Here is a 24,970-nt window from a genome sequence, read left to right as displayed (position 1 = left end):
TGCACAGCTCGTCCTTCTCATTGATGTCTCCCATTAGGATGTAACACTGCTATATCCTAGCAGCACCCCTGATCTCAGTGCTTAGTTTGCAAAACTCTTCCAGATACCATTGGGGTGCCAACTGCAAGAAAGGTGTTAGTTTTGTATGAATTTAGATGTTCGTTCCCATATGTGGGACCAGTTGCTTAACTTAAAATATTGTGGCCTCCCTTGCAGAGTGTGATGAGCGCCCCCATATCTTCACTATGTCACAGATATTTATTGGCCTAGGGCTGAATGGGGGCTCCCTAAAGGAATGGGGGCCCCTAAAAAATTGAGGGCCTCCCTACATCACAGTGACTTCAGGGACCTCAATTACTCCCCTGTGTGTGACATAAAACTCGCAAGTTCTGATATTCCCCTTGTTGCCTCGATTGGGCAAAACATTTTTATCTGAGGTGCTTGTTATCATGGCAGCCCCGCAAAAAAATACTTTCTCTGTTTGATGTGTCAGGAAGTTGTAATTGCAGCACAAAATAGTAGCATTCCAAGACTGGTACAGTCAATCCACCCCTCTCAGAGGGCAATTTCAACGTGCCCAGCTTAATCTTCGGGCAAGTATTGCCCAAAGAAGCAACATAAGCAAGCTATCTATTTCCTGAGCAACCTTTCTGAGCTGGAGAGGCTCTTCAAATTTAGAAAAGCGTGGTAGAAGCACCATCTTTATTAATATCATCCTGCCTGGAATGGAGAGGGGCAGCTTCAAACAGAAATGTATAGCCTCTGCAATGGCAGTGACTCAGAAAGGTCAACAACTATTTTTTGGTTAGGAGGTGGTCTAGTGCCTTCCTTTGTTCATGACTCAGTCCCAGCAGGTCCGCCCTGCAAAATACGATTCATAGCAACATAGGGTCAGTGGGCTCACAAGGTGAGCAAAGTGCTTGCAGGTAGTCTCTAAAGACTGAATTGATCTACCAGCATTGTTTCTTTATTATCAGAGTAGGATGCCTTTGGAGGTTTGTTTTTAAAAACTATGCTAACATGTTTCCTGACCTGTTGCCTTCTTTATAGCATTTCTGCCTGACAAATTTGTCTTCAGGTCTGCTGTAGGTTCTATGCGTTGAAGTATAAACTGAGTAGGCCTGATCTTGGGGTGATAGACTCCCCATAAATCATAGAGGCCTAGCTTGGCCACAGTTTTATGCAGTTGCCTGAACTAGGGGTCCATGAAGCCCTTCTGTGGTGGGCAGCTATGAAAAGCCCATCCCATTGTTGTATTGAAATCTCAAGCTCAGATCATGGGGAGGTCTACCCATGGGGCAGTGTTATCTATCAACCCAGAGAAATGGCTGCATTGGCATGTTTGTGGAATACTCCTTTGTTAGGTATAATTTCCATCAATATAACAGCCCAGGAACCAACATGCATCTACCTTCAGTTCCTGGACCCATGACATGTTTTTAAATGAGACCCTATTCTCTGTGTCCCAGCTCCCCTGCAGTATGTATAATATGAGCAATAGCATAGTTCACCTTTCCACTTTTTTGCAAATTTTGCGTCATCAAAGGTTTTGAGGTGAGTCCATAAGAGAAACGCTATATCCACCCTATCGGTGGGGATGGTAATGCTGAAAGTGTTATAACGGATTGTTTGGTGGTGTTCAGAGCTGTACATTCTTGAAAGAACTGTGTTATGCGTATTATGCGTGGGTTTAAGATGATTTTATGTAAATGATATTGTGACATTTATGCGCGTGAAGACATAAAATTTCCGTTTCCTTAATGGTTCAGCATAGTGAGTATGAAGAAAAAGATTGCTGGACTGGTGACTTTCTTAGAGTTTTAGTGTCCTAGTGAATGTGAAAAGGAGGACAACTGGTAAGGTTATCAGAGCTGCTTTATTATTACCAGTGGCTCCAGGCAGCAACTGCGCCCTGGAAACTCAGCCCTGTTCATTCTACTCGTCCCCATAATTCCACCGCAACATTCCAACTATGACATGGGCCACACACCAATAGCTAAACTCAACATATTCCCCCTCCCTACAAAAGGATCAACTATACTATAGAAATACAATAAAAAGGGTGAAGATTTCTACATTTGGACTTTGTCTCTGAAATGGAAGTCGAAAATCTCCAGAGAGTCGAGTCAGAGAGCTATGGCCGAAGACAGTTTTATGAGGTCAGATATCTCTTTGGCAAATGACTGTTGAAAAGTATTTGCTGCTGTGGAGAAGAACGTAGAGGGAGAAGCCCCAAAGTCATTCCAACCGAAGATGTACCTTAGGCATATAGGCGTGCAAGTTAGCCCCGGTATCCTTCTGTTTCTCAGAGCACTTTCTGACCAAATTATTTTTTAAGTCTTCAGATTTGCGATTTGTCCATCTGGGCACCACAATTAAGGGTCCAAGACTGATGGGACAACACTTGGGGGTTCAGGGCTCACTCACTCTGGGTCAAGGTGCAGGCTCAAGAAGGTGGGAGTCTTTTGTGTCCTTGTGGCGCAGAACATGAGGTCAGCAAACTAACCCATAGAGTCACTCTGGTTGTTCTGGGTTCAGGTGAAAATGCAGGGCTGAACACCTGAGATATAATAACTAATCCTTGGAGACACTCTGGTAGTTCTGGGTTCAGGTACAAATGCTGGGATCAACACCTGGGATGGAATATGAGGGTTCAAGGCAGGCTCCAGGCAGCAAAGCAGCTCTTCCAGGTACAGCAGCAGCCTTGTAGAGGGTACTGCAGGTCACTGCAGTAGGCAGTCCATAAGAGACCTTCCGCAGGTCCAGTCATGAACTAAAGAGTGGGTCTGAGGGACCAACATTTTTACCCTTGTGCCCTTCTTCTGGATGGTGGGAGAAGCTTCTGGAAAGGTTCTTTGAAGTACATGGATTTTCCTTGACTCCCCTACCCTGGTTCTTAGCTGACTGCAGTGACAATATGGGGTTGTTAGGTCCTTTGTGTGAAGGCAGAGTGTAGTGTACCCTATTCAGTTGCAAGTGGGGATTGGCTCAGCTTTGCCCCTACATACATGGCTCATTCAGGAACACCTAAACCCTCTATTGTGTGACTGTCTGGGAGTAATTCCCAAAGTCTAACTGTCAGCCAAGCACAGTCATGTGACCCGAGACAGACTGCATGCGCAAAGGGCTAAGGGCAGGAAAACCTCAACTTTCTAAAAGTGGGATTTTCAAAATTGTAATGAAAAATCCAACTTTACCATTAAAGAGGGCTTATCATCACAATTTTATAGATACCAAACATGAGATAGCCACCTACTCTCAATTGGTAATTATAACCTATTAAATGTAATAAGGACTCTCTAGTGTTATCCTATGGTCGGGGGTAGGCCTCTCAGTAGTGAAAAAAAACCATTTAGGAGTTTGTCACTACCAGGACATGTAAAACTTAAAGGTACATGTCCAACCTTTTAATTACACACCACCCTTCTCTATGGGCTACCTCGGCTTACCTTAGGAGTGACTTATATGTAAGAAAAGGGGAGCTTAAGGCTTGGCAGGGGGGTTATTTTGTCAAGTCGAATTGGCAGTTTGACATTGCATTCTCAGGCTGCAATGGCAGGCATGGGAAATGTTTTAAGGTGCTACTTAAGTGGGTGGCACTTAAAGTCCGGCAGGCCCACTAGTAGCATTTCAATTACAGGCTCTGGGTATATAGTATACCACTATACAAGGGACTTACAAGGAAATTAAATATGCCAATTCAGCATAAGCCAATTAAACCATGTTTAAGAGAGTGAGCACAAGCACATTAGCACTGGTTTAAAGTCTTAAGGGCAACAAAGCCAAATTTTAGCAGATAAATGGATGCAAGTATGCAAAAAGTTTGGGGGAAGGCCACCCTAAGGCTGGCAGGTCTAACAGCTCCTATACCAGGCTGTATTAATATATTCACATCAGTGTTCTTCAAAATACTGCACCTGCTGCATACCACACCCCCTCTACTCTTCTGCTGAATGAGAGTTGCTCATTTGCAACATTTCTTCTTTTATATGCTTAGATTTTTAAAAATCCTTATGACTTCTGTGATGTAACACTGATGGCAGCACATCCCTCTGAAAATTGTTCCTTCCAGAACCATCGGTTGGAAGTGTTGTCAGGCACCAGTGCCTGAGGACACAGATCTTTGCCACCATAAAGACCGTCGATATCCATCTCTCCAAATAAATGGTACTGTTGTTCACCTCTAGAACATCATGTAAGATGACAAGTTTGGCCAAAGCAATATGAGGAACAGTGCTAGTATTTCTTAATGTGTTCATATCTGTCCAGTAGTAGGATCATTTCATATAGGACCACAGTATATGGAGGTTCCTGGCACCTCCAGCAATTGTCATGAGGAAGTATGCGTACCAGTACCAGTCATGCAAAATTTTAAATTAGGGAATATTTAATTGTCCCTCTCTTAGGTTGCTATCATGATTATCAAGGAAATCCAACAGTCTTTATTGGTATATTTAACACCTAAGCAGGTCTGCCAATGCCGCTAATATTACGAGAATATAGTCAGTCAATGATTATCTGGCAGTAGTTGGAGATGGCACCACAGGAGCTGCCCCACATAACCAAGTACTTCATAATAGGCGACTCTGAGAGGGCCACTGAACCAGCACTGAGTACACTGCAAAGCAATGGTGTACTGGCTTTAGGTTAAAGTCTCTACATAGGGCTTCAAAGGTTTTCATCACATTGGTGGTGGTATCATAAACCTCCTCTTTCACCATAATCCCTCTCTAAGCCCATTGTGGATTGTAGAAAGTTTCATGGACTATCTTAAGAACCGTGTTAGACCAGAGTGGTGCTCCATGGTAAAGCTGACCATTTTTGCTCTGGCTTCTAAGTGCATATCTCTAGACTGTCCACATTGCCGTCATCCTGGGAAGGTACACAATTAATGGGAGAGGTTAAGCACAATGTAGTGTACCTAGGCATGGTGTCGTGTGCACCAGAGATGTTTCTATAGAGACCTTGAAGGACTGCACCATGGCAGGGAACATAGAGCATCCTAGCTGCAAGAGGTGGTGAGCAAGGTAGTTGACATACATATCCAGTAGACGAAGACCCCCCCACTCTTGTGCCTGCATGAGGTTTTGCAAGTTTAAGCCTAGACTTTCTGCCCGCCCAGATAAACGCTTTAACACACCTGTTAGAAATTGGGTTTCTGGTTGGCAGAGGCATGCACCCAGTCCAAGCAGGCATCACAATCCTAGTCAGGGCAAGTCACAACCACACCCTGAATTAACCTGTGCTCACCCTTGGTAACTTGCTACATAGCAGTCAGGCTTACCTTAAGAGACAATCTGTAAAGTATTTGTGCAACACTTCAAACAGTAACACAGTGAAAACATCACAAAATACTCCACACCAGGTTAGAAACAAAACAAGACCAAAACAACAAAAGTCAAATATTTAGAACATGAGATATAATTTAGAATTAATTAAAGAATAAACAGTAAAATAGTGATTATTTGTGATATCTGGTCACGCTGGACTGGGACAAAGTCAAAAGTTCTGAACAAAAGTACCTTAATCCTGGTTGTGTTGATAAAGATGCAGGGTGCATGCGAGCGATGCGTGAGTGTTCCCCACTCATAAGAGGTGATGCATCAATTTTTGCAACTCAGCAGCGGCGATGCATCGGTTCCCAGATGTGAGAATTCCGAAGGCAATGTGGAGGGTTTCTCCACGCAGTAGACGTAACGTTTCGATCTTCTCCAAGCAGAAGTGGCAATTAATAGGTTCCACAGCAGCAGTGCCAAAGCTGATTTGCTGGTTCTGGGGGCAATGAACCACACCTGTTCACGCAACATTGTTGATGAGCTGATTCTGCTCACGCAGTAGAGGATATGCCCGTTCTGATGGAGCAAACACTTTAGGCCCAATTCCAAGGGTCCAGGACTGGGGTGGCATGAGATGACAGGGAAGACTCACAGATTACAGAGTCCAGGTGCAGGAGTTGGGAGGATGGAAATCTTTAGTGCCCCGAGACATCAAATCAAATCAGGAGGCAAGCCAGCAAGCCCTTGGAGTCACTCTGGTTTCAAGCGATGCAGGTCCAGTCCTTTTCACTAAGTCAGGGGAACAGCAGGCAGCAGGGTAGCACAGCAAGGCAGGAGTCCAACAAAACAGCAGTCCCTCAGAGTGGAAGTTCTTCATCGCCCAGCCATCCTTCTTCCTGGCAGTCTTCACAGGTCCATAAGTGTACCGGAGTCATAGCAACAGAGGTCCAGTACTTATACCCAGTTGGGCCTTTGAAGTGGGGGAGACTTCAAAGAAGCCTTTGAAGTGCACAGTGGTCCCTCTTCCAGCCCTGGTTCCATACTCACTACGGGGGGGGGGTATCCAACCCTTTGTGTGTGGACAGGACACAGTTTGTTTTCATGTGTAAGTGTAAGGAGGTATCCAGCACCTCCCTACCATCTTCCAGAATGGCCCATCAGTCACACCTAAGCTGCCTTTGTGTGTGGCTATCTAGAGGAAATACTCCACTCCCAGCTGTACCCCAACTCAGACTGAACAGGGACAGTCAACAGGCACCAAATGGCTAAAGTAAGAAGTTGCAACTTTTTAAAAATGGCATCCTCAGAATTACAATTTAAAATTCAACTTCACTATAAGTTGAATTGTAAATTGGGATTCCAGAGACACCAGCCTTGGAGGTCTTATCTCTTTCAAATTGGAAATTACACTTTTAAAATATAATAAGGTAATCCCAATGTTATCCTATGAGAGAGATAGACCTTGCAGTAGTGAACAATGAATGTAAGAGTTTTTCACTACCAGGACATGTAAAACTCAAAAGTACATTTCCTACTTTTTAAATACGCTGCACCCTGCCCTTGGGCTGTCCAGGGCCTACTTTTGGGGTGACTTATATGTATTAAAAAGGAAGGTTTGGGCCTGGCAAGAGGTTTGGGGTAACCCTGCAGAGGGGGCCATTTTTCAACACAACCCAGTGCAGCCTACAGCAGGGTAGACTAATCAATACCTTGATGTACTTCCCTGCCTAGGGCAAAAGAATATGGACAATGACCTATTACTGCAAGGTCAATTATCTGGTCTATTTCTTTCTGAATGTAGGTGGATCCCTCTGTCTATTATCTCTGAGACCACTGAACCGGCCCACAGGGAACCCTCCTTCTCACTTGTGGACCCCACCTGTGCAGCAACCAACTTTAACTTGCTCACAGGCACATCCCAGTAAGCAGACAGTACCGCCATGGCCAAAAAAGGGATGTGGCCCATTCTACCCCTTAGCCCAGACTTCTGGTGCCAACCCAAGGACAATTCTCTCCATAAGGACAAAAACCAACATAGGCCACTGACACCTGTCAGTGTCAAGAGCCAGACCATAGGCCATCCACTGCCAGGTTGGGTAAGCCTCTCTACCAAACTCGGGTCTGGCAAGGGGTTCCCTATGGGCTCCTGAGGGTTATCTGACCTCTGAGGTTTCTTTAAGGGGGGGCAGTAGCCCCAGGTGTTTGGCACCCTTTTTTCACTCTTCCTCCCACCAGTTCAGTAGTGATATTCTGAAACTAGTCTTTCAACCCAGGGTCTGTACTCTTAGGCTGAACAAGTGCCTGGTGAGCCAGGACTTCCAGGGAGTTACAGCCACCCCCCATGAGTGTGACAGACTGTGTTTCTGTCATGTAACAGTCTACCTGGCACAGGTCCCCTGCCCTCAGTCCCTATGAAGCCCCTGGTCAGAAGTGGTATCCCAAGGGACAGTCTTGGGGTACTCTGTTCTCATAGATGAAACCCCTGTCCCACTGGCCTCTCACTGGACTCTTTTCTCCTCCTGCCTCTCCATCTGTACCTTTTTACCCTCGCTGTGGAGTGGTACGCCCAGAAAATAGAACTGGTAAGGCGCCTGCGGAATGCCTGGAAGTTCGGGCTGGACTGTTCCCATGGGGAGCAGGGTCAAGACTGATTTTCATGTGGCTGGCTCCAATTTGGAATGGCGTGGCATGCAAAAAAATCAATGGGTTTAACCCAGATCTGTGACTGAGAGTGAATGTTTGATTTGCTCAGCATTCTGTCCATCATCTGTTCTCTTTGCATTTGTCGCCCTAAGTTGGAAGGGCATGCCCAGACGTGGGTCCTGTGCTCACTATGCAACCAGATTCAAGCTAGCTTGGCCTTTGAGGGGTGATACCCTGAAACCGGTCTCAGATTGCTTGTTTCTGGTCCTGGGAGGACCTGGCCTGGCAGTTCTGGCTGGACTGCTCCCATGGGGAGCAGGTCAAGACTGATTTGCATATGGCTGGGTCTAAACTGGAATGACTTGGCGTGCAAAAAAATGATGGCTTTAACCCAGATCTGTGACTGAGGATTAATGTTTTATTTGTTTAGTATTCTGTCTATCATCTGTTCTTTTCACATTTGTCACCCAAAAGTGTAATGGCATGCCCAGGCGTAGGTCTCGTACTCGCTATGCCACCAGATTCAAGCTAGCTTGGCTGATGAGGGGTGATACCCCGAAACTGGTCTCAGGATGCTTGTTTCTGGCCCTGGGAGGACCTGGCCTGTCAGTTTTGGCTCGACTGTTCCCATGAGCAGCAGGAGCAAGGCTGATTTGCAAATGGCTGGGTCTAAACTGGAATGGCGTGGTGTGCAACAAAACAATGCATTTAACTCAGATATGTGACTGAGGGTGTATGTTTGGTTTGTTCAGCATTACGTCCATCATCTTTTCTTTTATCTCTTTCCTTAAAGGCAGCTGTCACTGCTGCCTGAATCATCTGCTGGATAGCCAATAAGGAAGGAACCACCTCAGGAACCCCTTGTTCCGCCACATGGTGCATCTTCTCCACTAATTTTCCACCAATGTTCGTCGTGCAATTCAGAAAATCAATGCCAAGGACAGGAAAATATTTCCGCTTAAGTAGTTGCCTTGCAAAATCACCCATGACACTCTGAAAGAAACACTGTTGCCAAGCAATCGCCCCAGAATACCTTGCAGCTACCCCCATAAATCCAAAGGGTCCCAGAGAACCGTGTATATTCAGGATGTCCAATAAAAAAGACCCTGCTGCCCACCACACCTCCAGAATTGCTGATAGACCACCTGACTGCACTCGATCAAGCAGAGCGCAGCGCCGGCACCTGACACACCTTACCCCCAGCCGCTCAATGTAGACCCAAGGAACATCAAAAACGCGCTCCCCAAAGCCTCGCTGAAGCTCAGGTAATGGAGAGCGCATTATGGGGGATATTGGAAAGCCTTTAAAAGAAAACAAAAAGGAGGTTGCACAATTATTAACTGCCCCCAAAATAAATCCAGGCCCAAGTATGCTTTAGCAATACCTCTACCATGTGGAATGTATGAGTTTTTTACAGCACGACCTCTATCCCTTTTGCCTGCAATAACTTGAAATTCACTCGAAGGTGTCACTGCAGAAACAAAAAGCAGGTGGAGCTCTGGGTGCACTTCCTTTTTATAGTGTATGGAAGAAGAGGAAATGGCTATATATATTGGAGGGATGGTAAACTAGTGTGCTAACGTTTTAGTGGAAGTTTCTGTAGGGAGACTAAAGCTCATCATGTTATTACTGCGGCGAGGGAGACGGATGAGGAGGTAATGAGTGGTGGTGCTTCTTGTAGCATAACCAACTGCAGAGCCTATATAAGTTGAGGCGGGGGACTATCTGTGTCATCTCACAGATTAATGGCATAGTGCATTTTAAGGCTTTTCCTTTGATGCCCTTTTGGGTTAGTCTGTTAAAGTAAGTGGTGTGATTGATGAGGTGGAAAGCCCCAAGCGGGTTCGGAAGTATAACTACAGCTCGGTTTCTGTCGATAGTTGTCTCCAGCTCGTCCCAGACATCAACCATTGAGCACTGAGGTCACACATTCATGTTGTTTTAATCAATAGATTGGGGTAGTTGTTTTCAATCTGAATCGCCAAGTGTCTGCCTTAGCATTTGTTCTGAAGATTCCTGAGACAGAGCGGTCCAGCATCATGTTTTGTAAAGAGCTTTTTTATGTAGGCTGTTATTCATATCTATTTAGGTGAATAATGATCCCCAATCTAATTTCTATTTATTTGCACCTTGGACTTACAAAGGCATAAGTAGTCGTAGCTCCAGAAATGTGCACTTTTAAATGCAATTCAGGCCCCCAGTACTCCGAAACAGTGCTTTCTGATTTAATGTAATGTGTTTAACCCCTTCTAGGAACATAGACATTCACTATATTTGTATGACCTTTGAGAAGTATGTCCTTAGTAGAACAGTTTTTTAACAAGTAAATGTAATTACTGAGTGTTAAGAGAGGATAAAGTGTGAGTGGAAGAAGAGAGTAGAGATACTGGATGACTTAAGCGTCATGTGGGAACAATTGTGAAAACAGTTTTGGTATAGGATAATTAACATGTGGACGATGGCTGCTCCTTTCCTCATGATGATCCTTCTATACCAAATGGTTGGTGATGCTATATGTAATCAAGATACGATCATTTTACTTATGTAACTACAGTTTAAAGAAGAATTTTGGAGTCCTTGCAGGGATGTGACGTGTTTCATACTGATTGACTTGTACACATTTCCTATGATGCCCTGAAGAAGCCCTCGAGGATGGGGGAAACGCGTTAGTTGCGTTTGCTTGTCTGACAAAGGAGAATATAGAATTTGAAAAGGAAATAAAGAATTATCTTGTTCAAACCGGAAACCATGGACTTAAATTGTTGAAACTCAGACTTGTTACTGACTACGATCGTATTACCTCTCATCATTTTGTTATAATTGTTTCTGATTTATGCCCATGTGGCAGCTGGTCATTTGAGGTATGCAATAAAAATATTTATTACGTGTGTGTGCCTATACTGTATGGTGCCGTAATTTTCACCTAGCTGCCATTCTTTGTTCTAGAGATACCCCAAGACCTCCCGCTGAAGAGGCAAGTGTTACCTCATGGTTTGAGCATGGGGCAGCAGCTTGTTGACAGACTCTCATCAACACAACTGTCATGTCGCTGAGATATTACTATGAGTAACAACATTATTGACTTTCTCGGTCCATTGATGAGCTGCTGAGCTGTTGCCTATGGTATTTTACAACTTGAAAAAAGGACTTTGATTTTATGGACATTTAAAATGTACAAGTGTTCTGGCATTAATTGGCATAATATAAAGCATGCCATTTGAATGAAGAAATCTTGATCAAAGCAGTAGAACAAAGCTATTAAACTGTATGGCACTAAGTGGATGTCATGGTGTTTGGGTTGCAGTGCTGAGTGGTGGACCACTCCCAGGAGTCTTACAGCTGAAACAAATGCACATACACTGGGGATCATCTGATGGCCACGGCTCGGAGCACACTGTGGACGGACGGACATACTCAGCAGAGGTAACGCCCAGTTTTACAATAAGGAGTCGGTGCAGAACTCAGGGTGGTGCAGTGTGTATATTTGTCTTTTCTTGTGACAAACAGCAGATATTCGGCAGAATAGTACCTCAAGGGTATACATTTCTGAATACATCATTTTAGGAGGATTCTGAGTAAACAAAAACAAGACAATTTACTAGACTCTATTTCTAACAATATTGGGCCTATCGGGTTGCATCAGTTTGTCTAGTGTGAAATGTTTCTCATGTGTAGTTACGATTGATTCTGCAGCAATAAAAGTAGAAATCACCACTAGAAGCATGCATGTTCTCAGCAACATTCTCATCACAGTAATAACCACGTTTTAAGTGGCAGTGAAAAAACTGGGCCAAAGAAAAACACTGGGGGAAATATTGCATTTCATGAGGGTTTATTTAATGCGATTTTTTATAGTACAAACTTTACCCGAAGGTGTCAGCGGACTTTACAAAAGGACCAGTTACATTACATAAGGACTTCAGTGTGCATGAGTTACATAAAACATTCAAACAGGAAAACTCTAAATTTACATAGGAATGGGACTAAGTACAAAAGTCTACCACAGATACTAGTGGTTAGAGTTACATTTATAAAAGTTGCAGATTCACTTGAGGAAAGATACAAACAGATAAGCTCTTAAGCACATAAGAATGGTAGTGAGTACATAAGTCTACTACAAATATGAGTGGTTTGAGTTACATATAGACAAGTTACAGATTTGCTTGAGGTCACATTTTAATATTAGTTGAAGTGGTAAGGGTTGGACAAATAAAAAATACAAATTTACAAAGCACGAACTTCTCACCAATGCTGGGATGGGGACCTCCTCACTGTTCTTGTATCTGGCAAGTCACGAGACAAACATGAGGTGGCATTCCTTGAGTCAACAGTCTGGAAGTAATGGAGGACTCCTCATCAGTCCTGATTGATGGACAACATGGAGGAAAGGTATTTGCGACTGATTTTACCATACAGTATTCCACATAGCACACTGGTGTGGCCATGATATTATCCACAGGAATATGCATGGCTAAAAACCCTGGACTAAGCACTATTACAGCAGAACGTGTTATTTCAAATCTGCGTGGCGCTATTGTGAACTTACTGTAGCCCTCAGTATGCACTGAGGACAAGGGGGTCAGAAGAGGGTTTTGCCATTTCCCAGCTTGCTGGGAAATTTGAAGTGAATGTGAGTCTGACAAGATCCAGTACTGGTACTGAGTGGGAACAGCCTGATTTCAGTGCTGGCCGCAATTCGTGGGCTGGAACGAAGTTCCCAAGCGGCACCAGCAAATTCTCCCTACTATGTCCAGTTGCAGTGTGCCAACATCAAGATTCATGTAACAGCATCCTCCCACAACAAGACCATATTTACCCAGAGGTGAATTTGTGATCCTTTAAATTTAATTAATTTAACCCTATAATGTTTGCCCACCAGCAGTTTAAACCTGCAGAGGTTTATTGGGGGATACTGTTTAGAAGGCCTCGCCCACTTAAAGCAAAGCTATGGAGGAACAGAACAAAGTATGCTGCTCCCTTTCTTACAGAGACATTCAATACTTTCTTCATGTTTTCTTCTGAAAACAGACAAAATAATAATTCACAAATTACTTCTCTACCTCACAGACGTTTTTTGCACTGTGTGTGAAACAACCCCAACTCTATTCAAAATGCAAAAAATGTGTCACAGGTCTTCTATTTCGATCAAAATACTGTTCATTTCATATTCTTATTAATAAATTAATTTCATGTGACACAAAGGAGCAAACATGTGTTTCATTTCTCGATAACACATCAGCTCACTCTGACATATCCATGCTTCCCTTTTATACATCTTAAATATATATTGTCCTCTAAATTAGACAACTAGATAGTACCAAAATAAATTAGTTATCTAGTATCTATAGTCTAATGGGGAGCTAGTTCTAAAAATCCTTGATGCTGCTTTTCCATGATGTCGTATTCCTTGCATTCATCTTCTTCAGGAGATTCGCAGATAACAAAATTTAAAATGCAACCAAAGTGCTGTTACAGAGTGGATTTATAATAGAAATATCGAACAATAATCAAATATTTTCTGTACTTCAAAATGTATATTAATTCAAATTCTTGCATTTAAAATGTTTACATTTTGTATTACATATTTCATTTGAAGCAACTGTGCAAAGATCATTTTCACCATACCACCAGTACAAAACACCCTCTTAACACCCAAACTAAACTGTTGTTAAGTGCCTCTTAAACGGATTCATTAGATTCTTATAATCTAGTATCTGTTAGTGAGTCACACATTTATTATGTGCTCACCCTAACTCAATGTAAAGGAGACAGAACAAACAATTTCTTGTAATCTCTCTGAATGACCACCCTTTACTTGCAAGAAGGAGAATCAGTATTTCAACTAATCATTGTAAGGAGTAACTCTGTGTGTAACAAGCCATCAACCAGTCTTATAATTTAAAACATGGACGAACCATACAATTGCACCTTTTTCGACACGAATGCCTTATATCTTTCCTGAAGCGCTTCAGTTATGTCACTTTATGACATAATATTTACAATTAGTCTCGATATGCAATGGCAGCATGACCACAAAATGATAACTTTGGGCCTCATTCACAAAAGTAAACTTACACTTTTCTGTAAGTTTACGATTGTTTGCTATTCACAAAGGTATTTTATTAGTAGTATCTTTAGGACAGTCCTATCTTTTTATGTGCATAGACTCCACAGCCATAACAATACTGCTAATAGCAAATAATCATGAATGCACAGAAAAGTGTAAATTTACCTTTGTAAATCGGTCCCGCAGTCTTGATTATGGAGTGTTTTACATTGTTAGAGAGCGTAATGCAGCTTCTAAGGTCACTTCACAAAGCAGCTGAAAGTTGGCTGGCTGTGTCCCTTGAAGATGCTGACCTCTGCATGCATGGTGAATACCTCACAAAAATCCGTAGCTATTACTAGCTGCTCCTGATGAACTTCTTTATGTTGCTTTACTCAAAATCTCCCAATCCTCATTAGGTAATTCCTTCAACATTACATATTCTTTTGCAATCCGAGATAGAGGCGCCTTTACATCTTTGTACTTCAAATCCAATTAGCAAACTGCAATCATTCTTAAGTTATATAGGCACTACATCTCATTTGTAGCTTCAGAAAGGCCAGGCACTGTCTTTTAATGGTTCCTCATACAAATCCCCATCCGGCCATATTCCATAGTGTCGAGTCACAATATTTAAGTAAAGAATTTTGCCTATACTACGATAAGTAATATTTACAAAAGGTGGGAAGGGTTATCCTTAGTACTAGGCTTTCATCCCTAATTTTATGAACTTCAGGCTATTCTGAAAGATAATTGCAAAAACAACAAGTGATGGACAGAATGCAGAAGAATGTCATACATTCACCCCAGTACAGAGATCTGGGCCTAAGTCCATCGTTTTTTTGCTCACCATGACATTCCAGTTTGGACCCAGCCATCTGCAAATCAGTCTTGACCCTGCGCCCAATGGGAACAGTTCAGCCCGAACTGCCAGGCCAGGCCCTCTCTGGACTGGAAACAAGCATCCTAGGACCGGTTTCGGGCTTTCAGCCCTCATCAGCCAGGATAGCTTGACTCCAGTGGCACGGAGAGCACAGGAGCCACGTCTGGGTATACCCGTCAATTGTTTCTTTTGCATATGTCGCCCTAAGTGGGAAGGGTATGCCCAGACGTGGGTCCCGTGCTCACTACCCCACTGGATTCAAGCTAGCCTGGCTGATGAAGGGTGATGCTCTGAAACCGGTCCCAGGAAGCTTGTTTCCGGTCCAGGGAAGACCTGGCTTGGCAGTTCGCGTCGGACTGTTCCCATAAGGAACAGGGTCAAGAGTGATTTGCATATGGCTGGGTCCAAACTGGGGTGGGTTGTTGAGCAAAAGAATGATGGATTTAACCCAGATCCTTGTGACTGGGGGTGAATGTTTGCATTGTCCAGCATTCAGTCCATCAATTGTTTCTTTTGCATATGTCTCCCTAAATGGGAAGGGTATGCCCAGACGTGGGTCCCGTGCTCACTACACCACTGGATTCAAGCTAGCCTGGATGATGAAGGGTGATGCCCTGAAACTGGTCCCAGGGTGCTTGTTTCCGGTCCAGGGAGTTCCTGGCTTGGCAGTTCGTGCTGAACTGTTCCTATAAGGAACAGGGTCAAGACTGATTTGCATATGGCTGGGTCCAAACTGGGGTGGTGTGGTGAACAAAAGAATGATGAATTAAACCAAGATCCTTGTGACTGGGGGTGAATGTTTGCATTGTCCAGCATTCCGTCCATCAATTGTTTCTTTTGCATATGTCGCCCTAAAGGGAAGGGTATGCCCAGACGTGGTTACCATGCTCACTACACCATTGGATTCAAGCTAGCCTGGCTGATGAAGGGTGATGCCCTGAAACCGGTCCCTGGATGCTTGTTTCCGGTCAAGGGAGGACCTGGCTTGGCAGTTCGGGCTGGACTGTTCCAATGGGTAGCAGGCTCAAGACTGATTTTCATATGGCTTGGTCCAAACTAGAGTGATGTGGCCAGCAAAATAACAATGGATTAAACTGAGATCTGGGACTGGGGGTGAGTGTTTCAAAAGTTTCAACACTTTATCCATAATTTTATTTTGTGATGTTGCTAGGAACAGCCCTGCTCAGCAGGCTGGAGTTGGCCCTCCTTTCCAAGAACCGAACTCTCCAAGTGAGTGTCTGTGTTATTTGCACTCTAGACTAGGCAAACTTTTGAGAGACAGGAATGCAACATGGTGAAGGTGAGCTGGTAGGCTTTTCATATTGGGTGATGTGTGGGTTCAGATGGCAGTTCAGTTGGCATGCAGGACTGATGCACCACCAGGACTATAGTTTTGGGCCCAAGCTTTGGGGTAGGCAGTGAACTTTCAGCGTGTGTTTGCATGATGGTGCAGGCTTTGCACATCTGGGCATATATGCTGGACCTTAGAAAAGCCCATAGTTCCCCCTTTTGGATTGACTTTTTGCACATCTGCAGCAACTTCATATTCACTCTTCTTTTCTTCTCCAGCTAGTAGGCTATAGACAAGCAAGGTCAAAACAGGTATCTGCTGTGGGAGCGGGTCCTGGTGGTTACCGACCCTGCAAGAATTAAGTAAGCAGGGGCACTCGTAATCAGATCAGAAGTCTTGCAATCTGTGTTCACTCTTCATTTCCTGTATGTGAGAGGGTTATAGAACTAAGAGCCTAATATATGAATACCTGTTTGCCAGACAGTAGGTGAAAATTGTATACTGACTGGTTTGTGCCTACATTTTTGACTGGTGTATTAATTAGTAACATTGCAAAAATAACTTTCAAAGGAGATCAAAAAACCATATACCTGATGAATAATTATGAAACAAGAGGCATTTTATGACAGCCTATGACTGCCTGTGAATGCAGGGATGGATTCCTGCAAGCAGACTTCCATAGCTATGTTCACGTTTCTTCTATCTGAATATTTTTGAAGCACTTAATGTCCCTTAAAAGTCAGTATTAAATAAGCTTTTTTAAGACACCCCATCCACAGATCACCCACAGATCCCCACTTCCCAGCTAATTAGAGGCAGACTCTAGAACTTTAAATAGTAACATTCCAAGTGAAATGACAACAGTATCACATTGATGCCACATAGCTTCCTTTCTGAAAAACAAAACAAAACCCACAACAAAAATCAGACACAAAATAGAAATGAGAACTTGACTAAAACGACAGAATTGAAGAAGATAAGGGTAAAATATTATGGGACCTTTAGACAAACTTCATTTTGTAGTATGTTTAGTTGTACAACAGCAGTACTACTCAGGAATAACAAAATGCTATTCACTAACCTGTACACTGATGTCTCCTCCTCTTTAGATCTTTTTTGTGCGGAGGTCTATGTTACGAATGCAGAGATCTCCGCACACATATGTATTTGATGGGGAATATTTTTGGACTAAATGGGAGAGCTCTAGGGAGGGTTAAGGAGTGGTTTAGGAAGTGACATGCACTCACCCACAAAAGAGTAAGCCAATTACAATTCACAAACTGCAATACTAAAGTTACTCAAAACAGCAGTAAATGTACTCCAGCTCACACATGGAGTAAGTCCAGTACCACACGTAGGAAACCACTAGTAACTCCACACACTCCAGTAGAAAATAATGGAGGCAGGGACTTAAAATAGAACCCCACAGGAAATAATGTTAAAATAAATTAATTAACTACTTTATTTAGACACTAAAATTATATATGCATTTAATTTAATGTAAAAAAAATACTAAAATAAATAACACCTATCACTTTATTTAAATTCACATTTTAATAACCTTTTTTACATTTATAAATAAATATAACTTTTTTTTTCAAAACAATTGTTAAACTAATGTATTTATTTGTTTTTACATTCCTTTCTCTAATTTGTATTACATAAGAAATAAATATGAAAACATTTCTTGAGATGGAAATTTGAATTTCCATAAAACTTTAAAAAATAATTGTAATTTAATTTTAATAAAATCAAGTTAATAGTTTGGTAACATTTCATTTGCTCTACATTTAAAATAAATATTTAAAGATAATTTACATTAATATACCACATAAAAGTACATTATCACAGGGTGATCTCAGCCCTGACGGAGAGGAGCTCTGCCTATGCAGTACCTTTACACTCATAGATTTGGTTCCACGCCCTGTTTCAAGAGGTGGAGACATGTAAGTCTACACTGTGTAGTAACTTAACACCCGGAAATGGTCAATAGCCAAAAGTAATAAATGTACTACTGAATGTAAGAGTTCATTTACAGGTCCAGATGAATAGTCACCAATGTGAAAAAGCAATCGAATAGTAACGTGTAACAATGAAATATGATATGGCTAACGTATGAAGAATAATACCATCCTGACATGCTCCAACGCGAGAATAAAATGTAAACAATACAATGGAGTATGCATACATTACTGTGCTAAAATGTAAAATAGTTTTTCGAATAACCAGTACTTTTTAGACTCCTTCCAATTCTTAATACTGAACATTGACCCCAACTATCCCCTGATGCCTCACTATTCACACATTCATCTCCTCCTGACTGCTCACTGCAGTCCTCCAACCATCCACTCTTCTTTCCATGTACACAGATGTGACTTGTTCTAAATTCTTGAGTCCCATGTCTTCAAAATATTGTTAAAAAATTAAACAACTGTAATTATCTTGATAAACTTGGACCAGGTAACCCAGCTGGTGAGTGCTTTCACCCACACCCAATCACCAATTCTCACAGAACAATCCTTGGTAGCTTGTCTAATGTCAAAATGCTTACTACTGAACTTTTATTTCTCTTTCTCCCTACAACTCCAGTTCTCTTCCACCAACACATTCACCTAATCCTTGTTCCAACCTGTCCAACCCTGGGCAAGGTTTGTATTGCATGTTCTTCCTTTGAACAGCTTTAATAGTATTTTGCCCATAGTGTCATGAAGAGCTCAAATATAATTAAGAAGTTCTTCCTTTTTCCAGCAGATGCCATTGATCCTGGCCAACCGTATTTGTTCCTCAATCATTCTATTGAATTGCTCCATCCCCGCCATTGTTTTGGGGATGGTACAATGCACTTTTGAGTGTTTAATGCCATGCTTTTCTAACAACACTGCAACTTTTCTTGAGCTCCGCTCTCTGCCAATAGTTGTCAAAGTACTCCTGTGAAGACCCTCATGATGAAACACATCCTTCAGAAACTTTGCCAGCCTACTAGAGAAAATATCACCCACACGCTCCTTCTCAGGACTTTTAGAAAGCATATCCACTTCCACCAGGAGTTAGGGAGTGGCACAGTCCTCTATAATTGTTCTAGTAAAATCTCCTCCCAGGGCCCTTATTGTGATTCTGTGTACTATATTGGTGTAACCCAAGCCTTAATAACTCAGTCACTGCATTTGCATTTACAACATTCTCTTAAGTATCTCTCTATATTTACATCTCAGACAGGTCACCAAATGTCTAGGCACATACATTCTTTAATCTTGACAATGTCTATTTGTCTCTCACAAGGCAGAGCTGTTAGACTCCCTCTGAAACCTCTAATACTAATCTTGTACCCCTAAAGAGTAGCTCATCATTCTCAACCAGTGAACTTATACAAGATTTGACCTCATCTGATAAACTTCTCTTATTTGACCACCCGGAACTCAGATTCCACATGATTCCATGGAAACCTCAATTCCACTTAGCTCTCCCTTCCAATCATCCTCAGTGACAACCCCTGCTGTAATAACACACACTTTCTATTCAGACCAGTTATCCCCTACTGCTCACCTCTACCACAAGCCTTGACAAACAGCAGAGACGTTGGTACATCTTGGGATGTACTCAGTCTCAAGTGTAATTACCTGGAATCCACCAACCCCCTAATGTATTGTTCCAAACACTGTATCCAAGCACATTTTGTAAAAATTACGCTTAAAGGCTTGTGGTCTGTATGGACGGTGAATATCTCATTCCATGCAATACTTTTAAATATTTTCACTGCCCAGCTTACAGCAAGCCCCTCTCAAAGACCTTTGAACCAAAAGCTGTCACCCTCTCATCTCCATAAATTACATGCAAAAGTATGACCCCAACACATTTTCAATTTTCAACTGTGACAATCATCGCTCTCTGATTGAGTATGTAGGCTGGCAGACTTGGCACCATCAACAAATATTTCTTGATTATCTAAAACTCATCTTGACATTCTTTGTCCTATTTTTCTCAAGCAGACTTCTCAGAGACCATTTATGTTATGTTACCAGATGCCTGTCCACTATGACCTCATTATTTAGCTCCTTCAGATCAAGTCAAAAGTGTATCTCTCCACTAGCCTTCTTTGCCATGAGTATCAGGGCTAACCACTCTGTGTCTGCTACAAGCTTCATCACACCTTCACTGAAAAAATGCTATAACTCTGTTGTCATCATGTTCTGTAGCAAGTTCGGCAACCTCCTCACTTTGAACGCCACAGGCCAGCCTAAACCAGTGAACATAACCATTAACACATTTTTATTTCAAATTGGCTTCTGACTAAATAACTACTGTTGCTTTTAAGTAAAAACGTTTTAGGATACAACAAGGGTCCTTAATCACAGGATTCCATTCTCCTAGTTAACTCTAACCATTTAAAAGGGAGTCCACATTCTTCTACTTAACTCAACTTCTACCAGATATCTTTCACAACTTTAATTTGATTAGATAGTTAAATGTGCCATTAAATATAGCAAACTTGTGGGATATGCCTGAAGAACATTATTATTTATTGAATAAGAATCTAATAATAATACAATTTGGGTAAATGCATTTTTATATAATGAAGGAATCGTTTTTTCAATGTGAGCCTTGACCACTGTAAAGGATAAATTTTGTTACTCAATATAAAAATACAAACCTCTATGTAGGGGCAGATTTTGATCGACGGGTAGAAAAAGAAAAGAGTAGTGAGGGAGGAATGTTCTTTTTAGAGTGTAAAATCCATTTAAAAATCCAAATCCCAAAGGAAGTTAATAAAGTCAAGAAAGGTAAAATCGATAACATTCTTTCAGGTGCCCGACTGAAAGATATAGGCTGTGGGTCAAATACACCAATATTTATCACTCAGGGTACCCATACCATGCATGGACTTATGATAAATTATGAGTGTGAACTTTCGCCTTCTTTGATATTTTAACTTGACATAGATAGACTAGTGTGTGACTAATACTAAGGTTTTTAAATTAGTATTATTTAAGGAATGGCATGTTGTTTCCTTTACTTGGTGAATATTTTATGATCGAGTCCACTTAGGGCCTTATTATGATTTTGGTGGTCCATTAGACCGCTGAACCCATGGTGGTGGTCCGTAGACCATCAGACTGGCGGTCTGTCTGCTATATTTTGACTATGGCGGTCGGATTGCCATGGGCCCGCTGCTGCCGCCAGAATGCGCAAGGGATCCTTGATCCCTTGTGGTGCTGCAGCAGTCTGAGGCCCCAAATATGCTGGAGGTGTCACTTTGGCACTGCCGAGCATATTAGGAATTTCCTCACCAACACACTTTTCATGGCGGTGCGACTGCCATGAAAAGTATGGCAGTGAGGAAACAAAGTGGGCCCTGCAGGACCCACTTGTGCCTCTGCCTGATGGGGAGCATGCAGGGGGGCATATGTAGTGCCCTCCTGTCTGCATGCATCCCCAGAACCTGCAGGGCATGGACTTCATTGTCCATGCCCTGCAGGAACTGTCTTTGACGCTCCCAGTGCGATGCCTTTCTCAAAGGCACCGCCATGGGACTGACAAAAAACTGCCCGCCAGAGTAAAAAAGAAGTCGTACTCTGGCCGGTGGTTTTAATAAATTTGGCGGTCTCTGAGTTGGACGGCAGCGTGGCTGCCCTGCTCAGAGACAGCCAAAGTCATAATAAGACTCATAGCATTTTTGTTGTTTGAGTGTTCCCTTTCAATTTAATATCCTAGTGATATTTGCTGGAAAATTGGAGATGAATATTATTATTAAACTCACCACTCATCACTCAGCTTGTAACTAATGTCTCAAGATTAACAACACTAAAGTTAATATTAAAGGATACTCAATCAAGTTTTTCCCAGAAAATCATGTGCTACTGGACTGTCATATACACTTATGTGTTTCTCTTCTCAAAGGCCATCTAGCTAGTTTGCTGGCCCATTCCAACTCATGATAAGAGTGCCACATCCAATGAGAACGTTCGCATTAAATGCTATTTTTTGGAAACTCGACCCTAATCTGTGGAGACTGGAGACTGGTATAATAAAGTACCATAGACTCTCACTAAACAGAATGTTGTATTACCGTGGATTATTCATTGTAGAAACTTGCATTAATTCATGCTCAAATTCAAAAGCTGTTAGAGTAGACATTAGGCAAATTTACAGTCATCTTAGATACGTACTAAACACATGGAGGGGATCACGTGAAAATCTCAGGTTAATAGTGTTGAGAATTTGATATTCTTCTTGTAGGGCAGGGTGGTATATTCCTGTTAGATGTGATCATTAAATCATGTCGTAAGATGTTCATCATGATACGAAATATTTGATGAGATGTTCAACCTTTCACATTTTCTAATCAAAGCTTTAATGGTAGTCAACAAATGCTTACTTTTACTATGGAAGTCAAAAACTGAATCAAGTGTGCATGTCTAAATGCAAGAGCTGTTGAGCCTTTCTTAGAAAAAGAGATGGACCATGGTTGTGGATTTTTATATAAATATAATCACGTATGTATTTGCTTTGATGAACTTTATGCTTGTTCTGCAATATTAATTAATGGTTCTTTCTTCACTCAACTATCCTCCCTTTATTTTTTAATACGTTTTAATTATTTTTGTTCTGTTTGGCCTTTTGCCTTGTGTATGAGAGAGAGTTGGGGGTAGGTGGAAGTGAGAGTATTGCATATTCTAGAAATCTCTTAGATGTCCCACTTCTTCCAATGTCTACTATAGCCTGTATAAGTAATTGTTGTTCGGTGTCTATTATAAATAAAGCATTTACAAATTAAAATATAATCACCTACCAATATAGGCACATTATATTTAAAAAATGAGCCAAGTATAAATAACTTTTTGGACTGTAATCTCCTGAATCCTCAAGCCCACTCTGAGACTTGTTTAAAATATTTTAAAAACATAGAGCTAGAACAGTTCACTTTACTAAGGCAAAGCTTCTAGTCTGAGTCTTGGAATATGTGCCTTGTGGGTGGCATGATGTGTCAGAACCTCTGACCTTCTGGCTAGAGTCCTTGCTCTCTGCCCCTGTAGCTCTGCGGTCGTGCTGCTGCCACCTACTCAGTGTTGGTAGGGGTTCGAGCCTGGTATTGGTATTATTCTCTGTCTTGTGATTCCTCTGAATCATCATGTTTTTTGAGCCTGTGCCCTTTGTTGGTGTCACTCCTGTGACTGACTAGTACTTGTGCCCTATATTTCATTTGTTGCCTATGACCTTCGTTGGTGTCTTTCCTGTGATTACTTGTGCCTTTATTTCTTTTTCGTTTTTGTGCCTGTGCCCTTTCATTGTTGTCCTCCTTACCCGCTTTCCTCCGCCCTTTCCAGCCGCTGCTGGCCCTGCGGTCCCGCCCCCTGCCGTTCCTGCTTCCCAGCTCTGCTTTCCCTCCCCCTCCCCTATTTAATGGCAGCCGCTGTGTGGACGCACCACTGGTCTGCCAAAGGCAAGCCATAGGAAATCCCGTCTGCACCCGTCCAAGACCCGACCGCGACCAGCACCAGGAACCCTGTATCTGTGACCTTCCACCACAACAACTTCGCTGCCCTCCCCACACTAGGAACAACAACTGCCAGTGGGCAACACTGAACACCACCCATAGCCAGTTCTTCTGCCTCCACTGCCGCCAAACCTTCACCTCCAACCACACCGCCAAGGCCACCACCCCTGCACAGAACTCAAATGCCTCAGAAGCCCTCAGGTGCATCCTTCTCAACGTGTGCTCCCTGCACAGACACGCCATAGAGATCTGGGACCTTCTCTACACCCTCTCACCAGACATCACCTTCTTTACAGAAACCTAAACTAACGCCTCCTCCGCACCCGACATCGCCACTGCCATCCCTGATGGATACAAGATCCAAAGGAAGGAACGCCCCAACCGCCCAGGAGGAGGACTCGCCATCGTGAACAAGAGCTCCCTCCGACTCTCCACCTCCCCCACGAGGGAGCGCCCCGCCACCACCGAACACCTCCACTCCCAGATCCAACTCAGCCCTAGAACCACACTCCACAGAACCCTCGCATACAGACCCCCCAGATTCGACACTCCATTCACCACTACCTTCGCCGACCTCATTGCACCCCACGCCATCGCCTCCACGGACTACATACTCGTCGGAGACCTGAACTTCCACCTCGACAACCTCAGCGACCCCAACTCAGCTGCCCTCCTGGACAACCTCCCCAACATCGGACTGAAACAGCTCATCACTACGACCACCCACAAAGCAGGACAAACCCTCGACCCCATTTTCGCAGGAGGGAACAACATCCACTTCAGCCACACCATGCAACCCCCTTAGACGGACCACCACTGCGCACACTTCCATGTTGACAAACCCACGCCGTCAAAACCTGCACCGCGCCCTCCACAAAGGAACTGGAGCAAAGTCACTGAGGAGCAGCTCACCTCCAACCTCAAGTGCGGCGCCCCCACCACCTCGACCGACACCAAACTCTCAGCCAAAGAACTCCACAGACGGATCTCCAAATGCGCCAATGAGCTTGCACCCCTACGTAACCATGACAGACAGTGCCCCAGGAAGGCCACCTCGTTCACCGCCAACCTCCAGGAATCAAGACGCACCTGCAGACAGCTCGAGGAGAACTGGAGAAACAGCAAAATATCCGAAGATCACACCACCTCCAAGAACGCCACGACGGAATACCACCAACGCATCAGATCCACAAAAAGGACCTTCATGCAAAACAAGATCATGGCCAACTCCAGCAACTCCAAGCAACTATTCAGCCTCATCCAGGAATTCACCAAGCCCCCCAGCGAGACCACAGATATCTCCCTGTCCCTGGGCCTCTGCAACAAGCTTGGATCCTCC

The 24,970-nt window shown here is 43.0% G+C and overlaps 1 protein-coding gene across 1 annotated transcript in view; it reads left to right on the top strand.

The window, feature by feature from the left end:
* LOC146831110 (carbonic anhydrase 13-like) overlaps positions 1-24,970 on the top strand; it is a 98,993-nt gene that overhangs the window by 46,876 nt on the left and 27,147 nt on the right. The window contains exon 3 of the mRNA XM_085605340.1: positions 11,224-11,342. Within this exon, the coding sequence (XP_085461466.1) occupies positions 11,224-11,342 (119 nt within the window). The remainder of the gene's footprint in view (positions 1-11,223; positions 11,343-24,970) is intronic.

The sequence above is a fragment of the Triturus cristatus genome, chromosome 5_1 (genome assembly GCF_964204655.1).
Source record: "Triturus cristatus chromosome 5_1, aTriCri1.1, whole genome shotgun sequence".
Lineage (NCBI taxonomy): Eukaryota > Metazoa > Chordata > Amphibia > Caudata > Salamandridae > Triturus > Triturus cristatus.
This window is presented reverse-complemented; position numbering and strand designations above follow the sequence as displayed.